This window comes from Oncorhynchus nerka, linkage group LG20 (assembly GCF_034236695.1).
Source record: "Oncorhynchus nerka isolate Pitt River linkage group LG20, Oner_Uvic_2.0, whole genome shotgun sequence".
NCBI lineage: Eukaryota > Metazoa > Chordata > Actinopteri > Salmoniformes > Salmonidae > Oncorhynchus > Oncorhynchus nerka.
The window spans coordinates 68,988,801-69,008,685 of NC_088415.1; the positions used below are offsets into that span (position 1 = coordinate 68,988,801).

The 19,885-nt window shown below is 42.2% G+C and overlaps 1 protein-coding gene and 1 long non-coding RNA gene across 2 annotated transcripts in view; one reads left to right on the forward strand and one right to left on the reverse strand.

Annotated features, from left to right (window-relative positions):
• The window catches only part of LOC115103019 (dipeptidyl aminopeptidase-like protein 6), a 67,545-nt gene that overhangs the window by 34,131 nt on the left and 13,529 nt on the right, over window positions 1-19,885 (forward strand). The window contains exons 4-8 of the mRNA XM_029623575.2: window positions 4,663-4,757; window positions 4,889-4,963; window positions 5,073-5,125; window positions 7,736-7,817; window positions 11,973-12,093. Coding sequence (XP_029479435.1) covers window positions 4,663-4,757; window positions 4,889-4,963; window positions 5,073-5,125; window positions 7,736-7,817; window positions 11,973-12,093 — 426 coding nt within the window. The remainder of the gene's footprint in view (window positions 1-4,662; window positions 4,758-4,888; window positions 4,964-5,072; window positions 5,126-7,735; window positions 7,818-11,972; window positions 12,094-19,885) is intronic.
• LOC135563031 (uncharacterized) lies at window positions 11,790-19,092 on the reverse strand. Its single transcript, XR_010460219.1, has 2 exons — window positions 18,866-19,092; window positions 11,790-18,285 (listed from the first exon to the last, which is right to left on the reverse strand). It is a non-coding gene; the product is annotated as an uncharacterized LOC135563031 (long non-coding RNA).

The window sequence follows — 19,885 nt, forward strand, 5'->3', positions numbered from 1 at the left end:
TGGGTCTGTGGAGTTTTCCATGTGAATATTAGAGTCACCAAAAATTAGAATATTATCGGCTAAGGTCCGATAGGAATTCAGGGAACTCAGTGAGGAACGCTGTATATGGCCGAGGAGGCCTGTAAACAGTAGTTATAAAAAGTGATTGAGTAGGCTGCATAGATTTCATGACTAGAAGTTCAAAAGACGAAAACGTCTGGGCTTTTTTTGTAAATTGAAATTTGCTACCTTAAATGTTAGCAACACCTCCGCCTTTGCGAGATGCATTTACATTTACATTTAAGTCATTTAGCAGACGCTCTTATCCAGAGCGACTTACAAATTGGTGCATTCACCTTATGACATCCAGTGGAACAGTAGAGCATCTAAATCTTTTAAGGGGAGGGGGGTGAGAGGGATTACTTTATCCTATCCTAGGTATTCCTTAAAGAGGTGGGGTTTCAGGTGTCTCCGGAAGGTGGTGATTGACTCCGCTGTCCTGGCGTCGTGAGGGAGTTTGTTCCACCATTGGGGGGCCAGAGCAGCGAACAGTTTTGACTGGGCTGAGCGGGAACTGTACTTCCTCAGTGGTAGGGAGGCGAGCAGGCCAGAGGTGGATGAACGCAGTGCCCTTGTTTGGGTGTAGGGCCTGATCAGAGCCTGGAGGTACTGAGGTGCCGTTCCCCTCACAGCTCCGTAGGCAAGCACCATGGTCTTGTAGCGGATGCGAGCTTCAACTGGAAGCCAGTGGAGAGAGCGGAGGAGCGGGGTGACGTGAGAGAACTTGGGAAGGTTGAACACCAGACGGGCTGCGGCGTTCTGGATGAGTTGTAGGGGTTTAATGGCACAGGCAGGGAGCCCAGCCAACAGCGAGTTGCAGTAATCCAGACGGGATTGCGCGAGGGATATGGTCACTAGTGTAACCAGGTTTCACGATTGTTTTTAGAAATGGACCAAAGCATTTATTAATTGTGAAACTTAACAAAAACAATAAAAGAACATCGAACGTTGACTACAGCGGTGCTACATACACAGGACGTGACACCAGGAGGTGTGGCCTCATTTAACACAGTAAATTTATCAGGCTTAAGCCATGTTTCAGTCAGGCCAATCACATCAAGATTATGATCAGTGATTAGTTCATTGACTATAACTGCATTGGAAGCAAGGGATCTAACATTAAGTAGCCCTATTTTGAGATGTGAGGTATCACAATCTCTTTCAATAATGTCAGGAATGGAGGAGGTCTTTATTCTAGTGAGATTGCTAAGGCGAACACCGCCATGTTTAGTTTTGCCCAACCTAGGTCGAGGCACAGACACGGTCTCAATGGGGATAGCTGAGCTGACTACACTGACTGTGTTAACAGCCTGCTGCCTGGCCTGCACCCTATTTCATTGTGGAGCTAGAGGAGTTAGAGCCCTGTCTATGTTCGTAGATAAGACGAGAGCACCCCTCCAGCTAGGATGGAGTCCGTCACTCCTCACCAGGCCAGGCTTGGTCCTGTTTGTGGGTGAGTCCTAGAAAGACGGACAATTATCTACAAATTCTATCTTTTGGGAGGGGCAGAAAACAGTTTTCAACCAGCGATTGAGTTGTGAGACTCTGCTGTAGAGCTCATCAGTCCCCCTAACTGGGAGGGGGCCAGAGACCATTACTCGATGCTGACACATCTTTCTAGCTGATTTACACTCTGAAGCTATGTTGCGCTTGGTGACATCTGACTGTTTCATCCTAACATCTTTGGTGCCGATGTGGATAACAATATCCCTATACTCTCTACACTTGCCAGTTTTAGCTTTAGCCAGCAGCATCTTCAGATTAGCCTTAACGTCGGTCGCCCTGCCCCCTGGTAAACAGTGTATGATCGCTGGATGATTCGTTTTAAGTCGAATACTGCTAGTAATGGAGTTTCCAATGACTAGGGTTTTCAATTTGTTAGAGCTAATGGTGGGAGGCTTCGGCGTCTCAGAACCCGTAACGGGAGGAATAGAGATCAGAGAAGGCTCGGCCTCAGACTCCGACTCGCTGCTTAATCGGGAAAACCGGTTGAAAGTTTCTGTCGGTTGAATGAGCGACACCGGTTGAGCATTCCTACAGCATTTCCCTCCAGAAGCCATGAGAAAGTTGTCAGGCTGTGGGGACCGTGCGAGGGGATTTATACAAACGTTACTATCTGTACTTACTGGTGGCACAGACGCTGTTTCATCCTTTCCACTGAAATCTGAAATCACCCTTGCCTAACGATTGCATCTGAAGCTGGGCTTGCAGCACAGCTATCCTTGCCGTAAGGCGATCGTTCTCCTGTATATTATGAGTACAGCGACTGTAATTAGAAGGCATCATGTTAATGTTACTACTTAGCTTCAGCTGTTGGAAGTCCTGACGAACCATGTCCAGATAAAGCGTCCGGAGTGAAAAAGTTGAAAGAAGTTGAGAAATGCTTATTGAAATGTTCAATTATCATGGATTTATCGGTGGTGACCTTGTTACCTAGCCTCAGTGCAGTGGGCTAGACAAGAGGTGGTGCTCTTGTTCTCCATGGACTTTACAGTGAAACTGAATTTATCATTTAAATCATGGCATAATATTTTGGCCTAGTCACCCCGTTATGACATTGGCAACATGCTGATGTCCAGTGTTTTTCCTTGCAGATAGCCAAATAATATGTAGGGAAATGGTGGCTGCAGAGATGTTCACCAGCAGGCATAAGGGCATTTCCCTCAGCAGATGGATCATGATAATTCACCTCACCAGCAGAAGCACACACACAGTATTGTACAACTAACCTTGTGAGGGGACATAATTCAGTCCCATTCAAAATCTTATTTTCCCTTACCCTTACCCTTACCTTAACCCTGACTCTAACCTTAACCCAAAAATCTTAACTCTAACCCTTACCCTTACCTTAACCCTGACCCTAACCCTTACCCTTACCCTAACCCTGACCCTAACCTTAACCCAAAAACCTAACCTTAACTCTAACCCTAGCTCCTAACCCTAACCCTTAAACTAACCGTAGCTCCTAACCCTAACCCTTAAACTAACCGTAGCTCCTAACCCTAACCCTTAAACTAACCGTAGCTCCTAACCCTTAAACTAACCGTAGCTCCTAACCCTAACCCTTAAACTAACCGTAGCTCCTAACCCTAACCCTTAAACTAACCGTAGCTCCTAACCCTAACCCTTAAACTAACCGTAGCTCCTAACCCTTAAACTAACCGTAGCTCCTAACCCTAACCCTTAAACTAACCGTAGCTCCTAACCCTTAAACTAACCGTAGCTCCTAACCCTAACCCTTAAACTAACCCTAGCTCCTAACCCTAACCCTTAAACCAACCGTAGCTCCTAACCCTAACCCTTAAACTAACCGTAGCTCCTAACCCTAACCCTTAAACTAACCGTAGCTCCTAACCCTAACCCTTAAACTAACCGTAGCTCCTAACCCTACACCTAATTATATCCCTAACACTCATTCTAACCTTAATCCGAAACCCACTAGAAATAGCAGTTGACCTTGTGGGGACTAACAAAATGGCCCCAGATGGTCAACTTTTTGCTTGATTTCTATTCTTGTGGGGACTACTGGTTAAACAAGCCCCCCCCCCCCACACACACACACACACACACACACGCACACCTCAAAGCTTGTCCTTTGTCTAACACCACATTGGAATGTTCTCTGCTCTCATTACTTTTAATTGATTGATTAATTACAGCAATTTAATGAATCACTTTTGTTAAAGTTGTTATGCACTACTTTACAGAAGTCAGCTGACTTGTCAGGCCTTCTGGAGTGTGGAGTGGCAGGATACTCATACTGTACACTTTCCATTATACCTAATGCATCCATTATTGTGTTTTTGAGAGATGAACTGTCATGACTGAACAAATATTTTGACTTTGGAGCAGGAAAACATTTTCAAAACAGAATACGTAAACGTAGAGTTTATTTATCGTAAAAACACACCACCACCCTAAAAAAAGGCCATTATGTCCAGCAATATGAAATCCTGCCAGTATCACTAGCATCAGCACCATTGTATTATTGTTGTGGCGGATAGTAAGCAAGGAAGATGAGATGGCTATTCAATCATCCTTTATTTGAAGGGTAAAAACATTGGAGATAGCAGCACGGAGGCCTTTTCTCTCGTCTCCTCTTCTCTTGGGAGGGGGGTTTATCCGAACAGGACACAGTGACACTGAAGTGGCTCGTGTCTAGAGGACAACACTACCCTTTTCATAATACTCAGCAAAGCGGAACCAAGCTCTATTATGCTGGCGTAGTTATGCATCCACCATAGAAAAACATTTCTGAGCCAGCACAATACGGTTTGGGTCGTAACAATAGTGGGAAAATGGTCTACCACCATCACACCCTACAACTACTGTATATTATACTGCATAGGGAACAGGATTGCCAGCAGGGCCAGCTCCAATAGGCCCTCTGTGCCTCCTGAAAACAATCTACCCCCAGTCCAGGGTGGAAGTCTGGCCCCTCAAAACCCTCTGTGCCTCCTGAAAACAATCTACCCCCAGTCCAGGGTGGAAGTCTGGCCCCTCAAAACCCTCTGTGGCAGGAGGTTAGAATCCCTGATCCATCACTATCTGTGCTGTTTGAAACAGCCGGCTGCATATTCCAATTGGTAATTCTCTCTTTTCTGTGCTGTTTATTATTTCCAGACAATGTACTGCTGTATCGAACACAAGAAGGGGATGTGGTCAAACTCAACGTCGAAACACAGGAGAGGGTCGTTTTGGTGGAGAACAGGAAGTTTGTGAGTATTAGGTTATATTTATTCCCAAAACTGTATGAGAAGGTGATATGGTATTTAAATACAGTATGTACAGTATGACGCTCATTTGTAATAAACTTGACTCAAAATGTCCTCACTTCTCTCTTTTCCAGGAAATGTATAAAGCCACCAAGTACCAAATATCTCCAGACCTGGAACATGTATTGTTGGCCTACAACGTGGCCCCAGTGAGTAGAAAGGACCACACTTCTCCTTTTCCTTTTGTCTCCGTTTCAGAGTTTATTGGGTGATTCTGTCTTCTGAGGTTGGAAGCTGAAGCTGTGTTTGTCTCTGCAGATCTACCAGCACTCCTACATGGCATTCTACATCATCTGTAGTCTCATCACCCCGTAAGTCTGCACATCTGTCTGTCTGTCTGTCTGTCTGTCTGTTTGTCTGTCTGTCTGTCTGTCTGTCTGTCTGTCTGTATATATGTATGTATGCATCTCTGTCTGTCTGTCTGTCTGTCTGTCTGTCTGTCTGTCTGTCTGTCTGTCTGTCTGTCTGTCTGTCTGTCTGTGTATGTATGTCTGTCTGTCTGTCTATGTCTCTCTGTATGTCTGTGTATGTATGTCTCTCTGTATGTCTGTCTCTCTCTCTGTCTGTCTGTCTGTCTGTCTGTCTGTGTATGTATATATGTCTCTCTGTGTCTCTCTGTCTGTCTGCATATGTCTGTCTGTCTCTCTGTCTGTGTATGTATGTTTGTCTGTCTGTCTCTGTCTGTATATGTCACTGAGCTCGAGCTGTTTTGCAAGGAGGAATGGGAAAAAATGTCAGTCTCTCGATGTGCAAAACTGATAGAGACATACCCCAAGCGACTTACAGCTGTAATCGCAGCAAAAGGTGGCGCTACAAAGTATTAACTTAAGGGGGCTGAATAATTTTGCACGCCCAATTTGTCAGTTTTTGATTTGTTAAAAAAGTTTGAAATATCCAATAAATGTCGTTCCACTTCATGATTGTGTCCCACTTGTTGTTGATTCTTCACAACAAAATACAGTTTTATATCTTTATGTTTGAAGCCTGAAATGTGGCAAAAGGTCGCAAAGTTCAAGGGGGCCGAATACTTTCGCAAGGCACTGTATGTATGTCTCTCTGTCTGTCTGTATATGTATGTATGTCTCTGTCTGTCTGTCTGTCTGTCTGTCTGTGTATGTATGTCTCTCTGTCTGTCTGTGTATGTATGTGTCTGTCTCTGTCTGTATATGTCTCTCTGTCTGTCTGTGTATGTATGTTTCTCTGTATGTCTGTATATGTATGTCTCTCTGTCTGTCTGTCTTTGTATGTATGTCTCTCTGTCTGTCTGTGTATGTCTGTCTGTCTCTCTGCCTGTGTATGTATGTCTGTCTGTCTCTTTCTGTATATATGTCTGTCTGTCTGTCTGTATATATGTCTGTCTGTCTGTCTGTCTGTCTGTCTGTCTGTCTGTCTGTCTGTCTGTCTGTCTGTCTGTCTGTCTGTCTGTCTGTCTGTATAGGTATGTCTCTCTGTCTGTTTATGTCTGTCTCTCTCTGTCTGTATATGTCTGTCTCTCTCTGTCTGTATATGTCTGTCTCTCTCTGTCTGTATATGTCTGTCTCTCTCTCTCTCTCGGTCTGTCTGTCTGTCTGTCTTTCTGTATGTGTCTGCCTCTCTGTCTATCTAGGTCTGTCTGTATATGTCTATCTGTCTGTCTGTATATGTATGTCCCTCTGTCTGTCTCTCTGTATATGTCTGTGTCTGTCTGTCTCTGTATGTATATGTCTCTCTCTGTCTGTCACTCTCTCTCTCTCACTCTCTGTCTGTCTCCATCTCCCTCTCTCTCTCTCTATCCCTCTCTCTCTCTCTCTATCCCTCTCTCTCTCTCTCTATCCCTGTCTCTCTATCTATCCCTGTCTCTCTCTCATGCTCTCTCTGTCTTTCACTTTCTCACTTTCTGTCTGTCTGTCCTTCTGTATGTGTCTGCCTCTCTGTCTATCTAGGTCTGTCTGTATATGTCTATCTGTCTGTCTGTATATGTATGTCCCTCTGTCTGTCTGTCTCGGTCTGTCTCTCTGTATATGTCTGTGTCTGTCTGTCTCTGTATGTATATGTCTCTCTCTGTCTGTCACTCTCTCCCTCTCTCTCTCTCTCTCTATCCCTCTCTCTCTCTATCCCTCTCTCTCTCTCTATCTCTCTCTCTCTATCCCTCTCTCTCTCTATCCCTCTCTCTCTATCTATCCCTGTCTCTCTCTCACGCTCTCTCTGTCTTTCACTTTCTCACTTTCTGTCTTTCTGTCTGTCTCTGACTGACTGACTGACTGACTGACTGACTCACTCACATCTTTTTTGTCTGAATATTAAATTAAACAGGAAATTGCTGACTGTTCTTTGTGACAGCTTGACTTTCTACCAAAGAAGATGGATAAATGAAGATAGTTCAATCAGGCCATTTACCATTGAAAAAAAAGGTCTGTTGCGGTCTACTTAACTGGCTGTGTCTCCTATAGACACCAATGCAATAGCAGCTGGGTCTGGCCTTCTTAGTTCATTGACTTTCATTGAAACATAAAAAAGTGTGGCGTCTCGACTTGCTTACTGGTTGAACGCGGCATGTGTGTAATTACAACCTGTTAGCAAGTCGGACGTTTCCTAGTTTCGACGAGCACGTGAACGCGGCATTAACAAGTGCTTAGCATCAGCAAAGTCAAATCCATGTACTTGTGCTGCCATCTGGTGGATATATTTAAAACACCATCCCTATCAGCCAAGGTAAAGGCCACTTGTTATGTACTAGCTCTGTCTGGTCTGCTTTTTGTTCCATATTTATACTCAGTCTTAAAGTTAAGCAAACATTTGCTAAATTTGTCTCTGAATGATTGATAGTCCCATGACAGAAGCAACCTAGATGGCTCACTGGAAGATTCCATGTATTTTTGTGCACAGTCTGAGACACGCCCCCTGAAACAAACCATGACAGAGTGTGTGTTGTATCTCCACAGGGAAACGTGGAGTCTGAATCCTCCTGAGGTACGGAACTCCCTCCTGCAGTATGCTGGATGGGGACCCAAGGGCCAACAGTTGGTAAGAGACCCCACACACCTGTCTACTCACCAGCCTACACCCTCACTGTCTCACTGAAAAAGACACACACTCGTATACCTCCATTACCGATATGCTCCAGCCTTGAACTCGAAAACAAATTATTATTCCAACTTTTTTAAGGCCTGCCAAAAGGGAGAGTTGACAGACACCGTGACACGCCCCTTTGTGCGTTCCCTTTCTACAGAGCACCACTCCGGAGACGATGATGTCAAAACCGTCGCTGCGGTTAAAGCAGGAAGCAGTCATTGTTGTTATTGAGTCGAAGGAGATACATTTTTCTAAAAAATAGAAGTGTACCTCCTTGTTGTTTTCCCTGGAGGTTCTCATTCACCTCACAACAGCACTTTACATTGGAGGACTACTTACAGAATAACAGTAGTGGCCTGTATTCCCCTGTGGTTCACCACCGACTATTACCTTTTACTGCAACTCGGTTGGTTGTTACCTTAGAGCTCTTATCATATAATTTGCCTAAATTAGTCGACCGACAAATTTAAAAAGGGAACAATATAAACACTTCAAGCTAGTAAAATATGAGGTCTTGCCTGCCAAGGGAGAAGGCAGGTCCATTTGCATATGGTTATAGATGACCCGATTGGTTCCTTTTTGTTTTGATGTCTACAGTAGCGGCGTGTTTGGTTTATTGAAGAGCTAGAGCTGTGAACTGTCTGAGCGGATGTTTTTTCTCTCAGCTTGAGCCAATGATACCAGGGTCGTTCCACCAATTTGGTGCCTTTTGAAAAGTGTATCTTGGTCCCACATTTTTTTTCTCCACCTAATTTTAACATTCTGTCATAAAGAGCACAAACGAGTTATTCCGAAAAAATGTAATACAGTAAGTAAGTGCCTATTCGTGTAGGTGCCAAATAAAGTAACAGGGTTGACCATAACAGGATTGACCATAACAGGATTGACCATAACAGGGTTGACCCTAACAGGGTTGACCATAACAGGGTTGACCATAGCAGGGTTGACGATTTCATCTTAAATCTGCCATAAATCCCAATGTAAGAGGGAGAATGGAAGTTTGTTTTGTGCAACAGAGATTGGCAATTACTGTAAATGCAAGCTTCACAATTTTTGGGAAATTGTTATTTAAAACATGTATAGCCTTTCTATCTATGGGTAACATGGTTTACCAGAACATTTCCTCAAAACGTAGAACCAGCTCACCTGCTTTTACACTATGATTTGACTATTAGATGATCAATGTTTCATTTGAAAAACACATTTTAAAAGGATTGGTTACATCATATCAAAACGAGGGATCGGTTCAAGTATCAGGGTTGACCTTAAAATGAGGGACAGACATAAATTAATCACAAATCATATGAAATAAATACTAATCTTCAGAAATGACTGTCAAAGAAACACAATACCTAGGGCTTTACAATGGTGGTGAAAACCTGGAGAAATAGTGGGGCAAAGTGGGTTAAAATCTTCCTAGAAGTCACAGAGGGTGCACATAGGAACATGTTAATATCTTCCTAGAAGTCACAGAGGGTGCACATAGGAACATGTTAATATCTTCCTAGAAGTCACAGAGGGTGCACATAGGAACATGTTAATATCTTCCTAGAAGTCACAGAGGGTGCACATAGGAACATGTTAATATATTCCTAGAAGTCACAGAGGGTGCACATAGGAACATGTTAATATCTTCCTAGAAGTCACAGAGGGTGCACATAGGAACATGTTAATATCTTCCTAGAAGTCACTGAGGGTGCACATAGGAACATGTTAATATCTTCCTAGAAGTCACAGAGGGTGCACATAGGAACATGTTAATATCTTCCTAGAAGTCACAGAGGGTGCACATAGGACCATGTTAATATCTTCCTAGAAGTCACAGAGGGTGCACATAGGACCATGTTAATATCTTCCTAGAAGTCACAGAGGGTGCACATAGGAACATGTTAATATCTTCCTAGAAGTCACAGAGGGTGCACATAGGAACATGTTAATATCTTCCTAGAAGTCACAGAGGGTGCACATAGGAACATGTCAAAATGCTTGATTTTAGCAAGTCTTTATTCATACAAAAAAAATCGGATTCATTGAATTCTACATGGGATCTTTATTCAAGGGCACTTCATTTAGTTTAACAGGCTTTTACAATTACTACTTAAAATATCAAAGAGACACAGAAGTCACCCACCAGTTATTGATACACCAGTTATTCTTCTCCCGTTTGTGGACGTATTGATTTTGCATAATAAAAACTGTCAGAATGATCAGAATCATCCATTATACAGAATTACATCAAAGTGTGTGTGTGTGTGTGCGTGTGTACTGGAGCATCATGTGTGTGATCTGTGGAACCAGGAGACAGAGAAGCACCCTACTGTGATCATTAAGCCATGGGCAATTACTCTATCATGACAGAGAAATCAACACACACACATACTGTACACACAGGGAGGCTTTCACATGCTCCACAGGTTTCTTTTGATGGTTCTACTTTCATCTCTTTTTACCTTTTGAAATCTTTTTATTATCTTCTCTACTTTCGTTTTTTTTTCCAAATTTTGTTTCTACCTTTGTTCCCAATCTTTTTCTTTTCATCTTATCCCTTATTGATATAATGAATGGTAACTGATTGAATGGGTCATAAGTCAAGAGATACATTCCACCTACAAGCTGGAAAATGTCCCGTTTTAATTCCCCATCCACATCAACCCTTGACTTTTAAACAAATACCAAGAATATGAAAGAGAATCATCATCCATCTCCCTGTGACTTAAGACCATGGAAAAGAATAAAGGAGTGTCTGTCTGAGTCTGATCTGTGTACTTCAAAGACACATTGTGTCCCTCTCCCACCAACGCATGGTAAAGCTGCAGGAGAGGAGAGTGGATTGACGGTGGAAGGGGGGTGGTGCCACACACTCATCCACCCAACAGTAGTCTCTTCTTAAAGGAGAAGTTTTATTTTTCTCAACCAAATCTACATTTTTGATGGAAATGGCATGTTACAGACACCTTTTTTGTGATTTCACATTTTGGGAAGAAACTTACCCCAAACAGCAAATCACTTCCTCATCCTCGTTGTGTATGGGGGCCCTGGAAAAACATGAACAAAGGCTCCATAAACTCACAAACAAGTCCTTTTAGAAACGGTCTTTAGAAGTTGTACACATGAAATTATCATTCCAAACTTTATCCGCAACGTTACAGTATATTCCCTTTTGTGTGACTGGATGCGTCTCAATCCACCTAAGTCACACTTCCTCATCTGTGGTGAAAGGTGACACAGCTAGAGCGGTGTTTGTCAGACCATGAGACATTCCGAAAATCGGTCTTCTCACAAAATCAGTTTGGCCTACAGACTATTATTATTACTATTACACCTCTATGGAAAGATGAGACTCTCCCGTACAACAACTTGTCGGTGGTTTTGCCCTAGGAAGCCCACAGGCATCACCATGTCCCCCTGTATCAGTTTTTTTTAAATGACTGGAAGTACAGTATATATGGAGACTGTTAGTTGCAAAAATAAGAGGTTAAATAAATGCAAAAAATGATTACAAAAATGTTTCCCTATCTTTCTTCTATCTCTCAGAGAATAGGACAGACACCTCAGAACATTTTTTGAAAGACTCTCTGTTGTTCCAATCTGTTATTCACTGCGTTTTTCTGGGCTGATAGCAGTAACCCCCCCCCCAAATGTCATCTAATAGTTTTTTATATGTATTTTTTGATACTTCAAGGGGCCTTAAAATTCTAAATTAAATGGTGAAATGATCCTTGGTATGACCTTCTATAAATAATTGCATATGTTGTAGCTTAGTAGAATGTCCCCTCCCTCCCACAGCTTAGACAGGGCTTAGACTCGTATGGGACTCTTCTGTGCATGGTGTGTGTAAGTGGATATGTCTACAGGCTGGAGGATGAATGTTCTTTTTTAGGACTGAGTGTCTGTCACACTGTGATGAAGATTACCCAGGTGGAATGTCAGTCAAAGTGGTTTTTATTGTGTGGAAAGGTACAATCTAGTAATTACAAGGCAGCCATAGTGTCAAGCAGAGAAGACAAGATTTGAAACACGTCAAGAGGCAAAAGCAAAATCACTGAAATGCACAAAACGGTTATTTTGGAGGTACCATACCCAGCATCATGTCCTTTCTTTCCCCAGATCTTTATCTTTGAGAACAACATCTACTACAGAGCGACAGTGGAGAGCAGAACCATTCGCCTGGTGTCCACAGGGAAGGAGCGAGTCATCTTCAATGGCCTGAGTGACTGGCTGTATGAAGGTAGGTGAACTACAAATGCACCTTCACTACTGCATACAGCTATTCTAACAGAACTACAAATACCAGCAGGACAGAGAACGCTTGTTAGTTACACCCCAGGATTGCAGCAGTATCAAAACATAGGGCATGGATTCACAAATAAACTCCACCTATTCTGTACATTGTTTTAAAATAATAAGCAAGCCAATATAATCATAACAAAAAATAGAGACAATTTTATTGTACTTTTTTAAGATGAGTTTTCCCCTCTCCTCAGAGACAAAGGCTATCTATGGCTAGTGTTTGTAAGTAATTACACAAAGAGAAACATCTGGTTGTATTTCACTGTCTCCCTGTCCCCAGAGCTCTCCACGCTTGTCTCTGTGTTTAGGCAATGTTCATTCATTCATGTCTGCATCGCTGCAATCTCACTCTGCAACTGGTTGCCATCCACACTACTACTGTACCGCCATTTGTAATGTGGTCCTTTGTAATGTGGTCATTTGGAAAATGTTCTGCTCAATACGGTCTTAATTTCTCCATTTATTTCTTTACATTTTTTTCCTCATTGATTTGTTTTGTTGGATGATGGTTTTACTTTCGATGTCACCCCTTATATCACTGGATTACTACATAGAGTTTTATAATAGCAGCCTTAGGCTCAAGGTGACAGTGGTACCTCTTCGCTCTCTAGTGGTCACTGTAATTCAACCACAGGGCATACTGGATCCCAAATCCATTTTTTGAGAGGAGTATAAACCCATTATAACACACTTACATCCCCATCGGCCAGTCTGGCACTATGTAGGCCTACAGTAGCCGATTTTGATAGTGTACAGCTGGAAACCAGTCTTTCACAAGACTGGTGTACAGTATCAAGCAGGATTAGCCATCAACTGTCTAATTAGTGGTTACTGACTAAGCTCTCATAAAACCTATTGGCTTTCATATTTGATTAGATTTCTAGATTGTAAACTCACAGTTAAGCTTACCTAATGCTATAATCCATTGTGTAGGCCTAAGCGCGATATTAGATATGCATGTTATTTATAGTGCGAATAGACAGCCACATAGTTGCATAATATTTGTCTGCACTAGGTTTATGGAATGACTCCTGAACTGCAGGACCTGATCTCAGAGCAGCATCATCAGACTGGTGTGAGCGTGCGTGCGTGTGTGTGTGTGTGCGCCCCTCTCCCTATCTTATCAGAGCAGAATGCTTGGTGTGAGGGTGATATAGTAGTGAGACAGGATAGGATTGTCATGCAGAGCAGAGAGAGGGCCACACAAAGCCGACCGCACTAGACAGCGCAGGATGTGGGTCTCTTCACAACACCCCTAGCGCTGATTTATCACTGTAGTGACAGGAAACGAGAAGTTGTCTGTGTGTCTTTGGGGTTATGATGATGATGATCTGGCAACGTGGGCAGTGGATTGGAGCAACAGTTCCTGTGATGGAGAATTCCGACCCGAGTTAAACACGTAAACGGACGTAATTCCCTTTTTATGCACTTTACGCTCTATTTGTATTCTGACTAATGTTAACCAGACATGGAAGCAAACTGAAAATCATAGCAACATGTCATGTATTGCGGCCCCTTTTCCACAGTGAAGAAGGCTATAAATACCTGCGCCGCTATTCAGAATATTTATTGTGTGCCCTCATCATTTGTGTAGATGAAATGTGGAGACCCAAACTACAGGCTTCTGTAGGGCCGAACCTGCCGAGTTCACGTATAGGCTTTAGAATGTTTGAATTATATGCCCGGGATTGTCACATTTTTATTTGACAGTTTGTATCATGTTAAATATGAACCACAATCGGGAGCCACCGTCAGTAATACCCACATACATTTATAACTGTCACTTTAGTGTTAGTTTCCTTACATTTTGCATCATTCCATTAGCCAGCAGAATAGTCCCTGCATCCTGCTGGCTTGCCTCTAAAGCTAAGCAGGGTTGGCTCTGGTTGGTCCCTAGATGGGAGAATAGATACTGCTGGAAGTGGTGTTGGAGGGCCAGTAGGAGGCAACCTTTCCTCTGGTCTAAATTTTTGTTATCCCAGGGCAGTTATTGGGGACATTGCACTGTGTAGGATGTTGGCTTTTGGATCGGACGTTAAACGGGTGTCCTGAGTCTCAGTGGTCAATAAAGATCCCATGGCACTCGTTTTAAGAGTAGTAGTGTCCTGGCTAAATTCTCAATCTGGCCCTCTTAGAACCATGGCCACCTAATCATCCCCAGCTTCCAATTGGCTCATTCATTCCCCATCCAGAACTATTCCCCAGATTGTTGCTGTAAATGAGAATGTGTTCTCAGTCAACTTACCTAGTAAAATAACAAATATATAAAAAAACATTGTCAGTTTAACTTTCTTTCCTCGGTCACGTTTGTGCGGTTGTTCCTGACGATCGCAAGCAATAGTGGATCATATTAGGCTAACTTATTACAAGTTGTGCAATAATTTGGGAGTATTTGAATCATTATGGAACACAGACCGTACGTAGCAGTTTAAACCCGGAGCCTGACAAACGGTTCACAACGGCTGGACTGTACATTGTCATCACACAGTTCCATGATTAGTGAGGTTGGTTAGGGGAGATTTATAGGACTTATGTTGAACCCCTATTTTACACTTTCCTCACCTTCCAATATTTCATGGATTGAACTATTTAATATGGCAACTTTCAGGATGAATCAAACCATTGTATTTTTGATTCACCAATATGTTTAGTGTGTAAAGGCTCTCCAAACCTGTTTCAAAAAAATATATATTCATAAATACTTTCTTAACCTTAAATAATATGCAAGATCAGAGTATTTTTTTATCTACCAATTGGTACTGAAAAGGAGGCAAATGTCTGTATTTAGACCTACATGTCTTAATTGATCCCTAATATTCTGAACAGTTTTCTCCATATATTCTAGTGAGTCTGTCGAGAGAAATTGTAACTAAAAGTACACCAAATTGGCTTTAGATAGGTTGGCTTTAGATAAATGTACTGTAAAACCTATTGAATGAAAACTCCAGGACAAAATATGTTGGCCAGCAAATGGGAGGGTTCCAGCAGTTTAATTCAATTTATCCAGCATGCGCAAGGGAACCACGCCCGCAAAGCTCATTACGCACCTGCATATGTTAACTTTGAATACCAACTACTGAAAAGTGTGTAGGAAAGGTGTGCGTAGGAAAGGTGTCTGAATCAGGCCCATTATGCATATTGCTGTATTTTTACAACCAGTACATAAGCACTTCAGTCATGTTGTGTCAAATAACCACCACAGAGAGATACCTCAGGTGTTACTGCATCTCTGGGAGGTAGATTAGGGTTGTGGCTGGAGTTGGAGCTAGGGTTAGGTTTGTGGCTGGAGTTGGAGCTAGGGTTAGGGTTGTGGCTGGAGTTGGAGCTAGGGTTAGGGTTGTGGCTGGAGTTGGAGCTAGAGTTAGGGTTGTGGCTGGAGTTGGAGCTAGGGTTAGGGTTGTGGCTGGAGTTGGAGCTAGGGTTAGGGTTGTGGCTGGAGTTGGAGCTAGGGTTAGGTTTGTGGCTGGAGTTGGAGCTAGGGTTAGGTTTGTGGCTGGAGTTGGAGCTAGGGTTAGGGTTGTGGCTGGAGTTGGAGCTAGGGTTAGGGTTGTGGCTGGAGTTGTAGCTAGGGTTAGGTTTGTGGCTGGAGCTGGAGCTAGGGTTAGGTTTGTGGCTTGAACTACTGTATCGTTAGGTTTGTGGCTGGAGCTAGGGTTAGCATTGTGGCTGGAGCTAGGGTTAGCATTGTGGCTAGAGCTAGAATTAGCATTGTGGCTAGAGCTAGGGTTAGCATTGTGGCTAGAGCTAGGGTTAGCATTGTGGCTAGAGCTAGGGTTGTGGCTGGAGTTAGGGTTAGCATTGTGGCTAGAGCTAGGGTTGTGGCTGGAGTTAGGGTTAGCATTGTGGCTAGAGCTAGGGTTAGGTTTGTGGCTGCAGTTAGTGTTAGCGTTGTGGCTGGAGCTGGAGATAGGGTTACGGTTATGGCTGGAGCTAGGGTTAGGATAGTCTGTCCATCCGTCTGTGTGTCTCCCTGAGGGCTGTGGGGCATTGTTCTCTTGCTGTCTCCATGACTACAGTGAGTCTGATATAAGTGAATTTCCTCACTGACCTCGGAACTCCTTCACCAAAGCCCTGCCAGTTTAGTTCCAGCAGTATTTCCTCCCATTGATTCTCTTTGAAGACCTTCAGTGGGTTAGCACACAGTCAGATAACTTATTCATCAGGGTTGGTGTCAATTCAGAATTTTGAAAGGAAATTGCATTCAAACCATACATTGTTATTGAATTTGAATTGGCCACACCCCACTGGAAGCAACATTTGAATTGAATTTGAATTGAAGTAGAATATAATTCAAGCAATTCAAACCAATTCAAATGAGACATGAAGCATGAAAATCTCATTCATTTGACAAGTGTTTTATCTTAACGATATGCCACTTAATGCAAATAATACATATACCATTTCAAACATTAGCATGAATTTAACTAAAGACGGCCAACAGATTTTTTCTTTGTAATGAGATGTTAGATTGTTCCCTTCCATAAGATACTGTTTGATCTAATGCAATCTGGGAAATGTATTTTATTATTATTATAGACAACCCACAACATGATCTTAGACTATTTCAATACCACTGTAATTATTTAAAATTGTTTTAGGATAATCCGATTTAAAAATGAAATGTTTCAAACTTATGCTACATGGTATTGGTAGCCATACATGTCAAAGTAAACTTTTCTATGGTGACGCGTAGATTAAATAAGCCATTTGAATATCATAGAATTTCATTGAATTCAACTATCCTTTAAAGATGGAATCCTTAATGGTGAAACAGCCACGTCCATTTGCAATATTACAACAACAAAGAAGTTGCTGCAAACAACGAACACTCGGTCTCCGACCGATCATCGCAAAATCTGAACACTACCAACAAAAGGAGCTGATCAAAAGCAGGGGAAGGGAGCTTAAAGGGACCAAATTTGGGCTCAATGACCAATTTCCAAGGGAGGTAAACGAATGTCGTAAGAGACTGTGGAATTTTCTAAGCTGTTTAAAGGCACAGTCAACTTAATGTATGTAAACTTCTAACCCACTGGAATTGTGATACAGTGAATAGTAAGTGAAATAATCTGGTCTGTAAACAATTGTTGGAAAATGACTTGTGTCATGGACAAAGTAGATGTCCTAACTGACTTGCCAAAACTATAGTTTGTTAACAAGACATTTGTGGAGTGGTTGAAAAACAAGTTTTAATGACTCCAACCTATGTAAACTTCCGACTTCAACTGTACATGTAATAGTGCCAGACATGCACACAAACATATACTGTTGGCATTGCTGTTATGATTTTAGTTGTCCTTGATGTCCCTTGTTTTCATTTTTTCCCCATTTTTTTTTCCATTGTTGTTTGCTGTTTTTTTCTGTCTCTTTTTTCTCTTTAGTTAATTATCTTGGTTGTTGGTGCATTGGGGAGGGGGGGGGGGGGGTGAATGGAATTAATTATATTTTTACATAATTTTTTTATGCGGCAGTTTTTCCTCCCCAATGTGTATTCCATATTCAAATTCTGCTTTCTATGGGGTGTGGCTAATTCAAATTCAAATCAAATTAAATAATTGTATTGGAATTAAAGAGCAAGCCAAATGCAATTCAGAATTGACCCCAACCCTGCTATTCATACCCTGTAATTATCCATATGGTCTTTTATACAGCAGTCTTCTATGCAGCAATAGAAATTGTTGGATGTCTGCTGTCATACTGTACTGAAGATTGTGTTGACCACTGTTCTTGAATGCGGTCAATGAGTTATTTCATAATCCGTATCTCATTCTTAGAGAGGGGATCGATGACTCAACATGGTTGTTCAATGTCCAATATACCCAATCACCACTCTCCCACTCACAATCGCTGCATGCTGGTCTTCATCATCCCTCGTAGACCATCCTCATATTCTGCCAACTGAATCAGAGAACCCACAGCCAAGGTCTTTGGAGTTCGTTTGTCTCAGGGAATGGTTGCTGCCTGTTTGTACTATGTTTCTCATAGGAGGCCTTCCTGGGAGGTCTATGTTGCCACCTGGTGGGCATTGGTGGATTATATTTGACTTTGTCCATTCATTTCCGTAATTACTTGTCTTGTCCTTTTCCTTACCTCTGTTTTCAAATGACCTTTTGACATGTGCTCTTCACACCTGAGGAATGATAAAGACATGACAAAGACATATGTTTACACACAACATAATCTCCTCCAGTACAGTAAATGGGTGCCATAAATCCGATATAAGCCACAGCACATCTAACACATCAGCATCTGTTTACACAGTGTTATTGTATTAGATCCCCTTTATCAGCACACACAGCTAATGAAGTTACTTTGGTACAGGATGACATGTACAGTACAGTGTATCAGTAAACAACAGACTATTAGCTTTACTATTATTAACCAGTCCCTCCAGGATTTTGCCACATTTGTTTTGTGATTTCTGCGGCTAAGAATTCTTGATTTTGCGTCATTTGTTCTGAAATTCTGCGAAACATTTTGCAATGTTTTTTTTTTCTTCACGTTAATTTCATATAAAGCAATAAAAGTAATGCGCTCAGTTTTAGAATGATTTTAAGCAGAATACATCTCTGCTCTCTCTCTTTGAGTATTAAATGAAACAGGAAATTGCGGAATGTTCTCGGTAACAGCTTGACTTTCTAATAAAGATATTTCAGTCAGGCCATTTACCATTGAATGATTTTTTTGAGTTTGAGTAAAACACCACTCACCTTGATTCTTTCAGCCCTTGAAATGGTTTAACACGGTCTTCTGCCATCGTCTTCACACGTGAATACACTGACAGGCCAGGGAGAAATAACTTTGTTGACATGTGGTTGGATTGGGCCATTTTCCACGGTAAAAGTGCAGTAATTCGTCAAAATTACGAACCCGCTTTTGATTGGACAATTTTATGCGGTTAATTGCGGGGATTGGTGAAAATTGCGAGCTCTTGCATAATATGCGCTGATTGGTTGATTTTGCATTGAATTATGCGATCGCAGAATCGCGGAATCCTGGAGGGACTGATTAACCCAATGACGATCTTTTAAATTTAGATGATTTTATTAGTCACATGCACAGGGTCACAGATGTATTTGCAGGGTTCAGTGAAATTCTTAAACTCCGAGCTCCAACATTGCAGGTCAAAGAGAAGTGACTGAGGGGGGTGAGGGCAGGGTAAATGTCCGTTCAGTGATGGAAGCTGGGAGAACAGGCTGTGGCTCGGGGTGGCTGAGGCCCTTGATGATTTTCTTGGCCTTCCTACGACACCTTGTGTTGTACGTGTACTAGAGGGCAGGCAGTGTGCACCCAATGGTGCGTTCGGCTGAGCGTACCACCCTCGGTAAGAGCCTTGCAGTCAGCGGCAGTGGAGTTGCCGTACCAGGCTGTGATACAGGCTCTATACTCCAAAAATGTGGATTTGAAATTAAACACTGACTATGAGGTTACAGTACAGATGGTCAGCTTTCATTTTGGGGTATTTTCATCCATATCGGGTGAACTGTTTAGAAATTACAACACTTTTTGTGGATAGTCCCGCCATTTTAGGGCACCAAAAGTATTGTGACAAGTTCACTTATGTGTATTCAAGTAATAAAACGTTAACTATTTCGTTCCATATTCATAGCACACAATGACCATATCAAGCTTGTGACTCTACACATTTGTTGGATGCATTTGCTGTTTGTTTTGGTTGTTTCAGATTATTTTGTTCCCAAAAGAAATAAATGGTAAATAATGTATTGTGT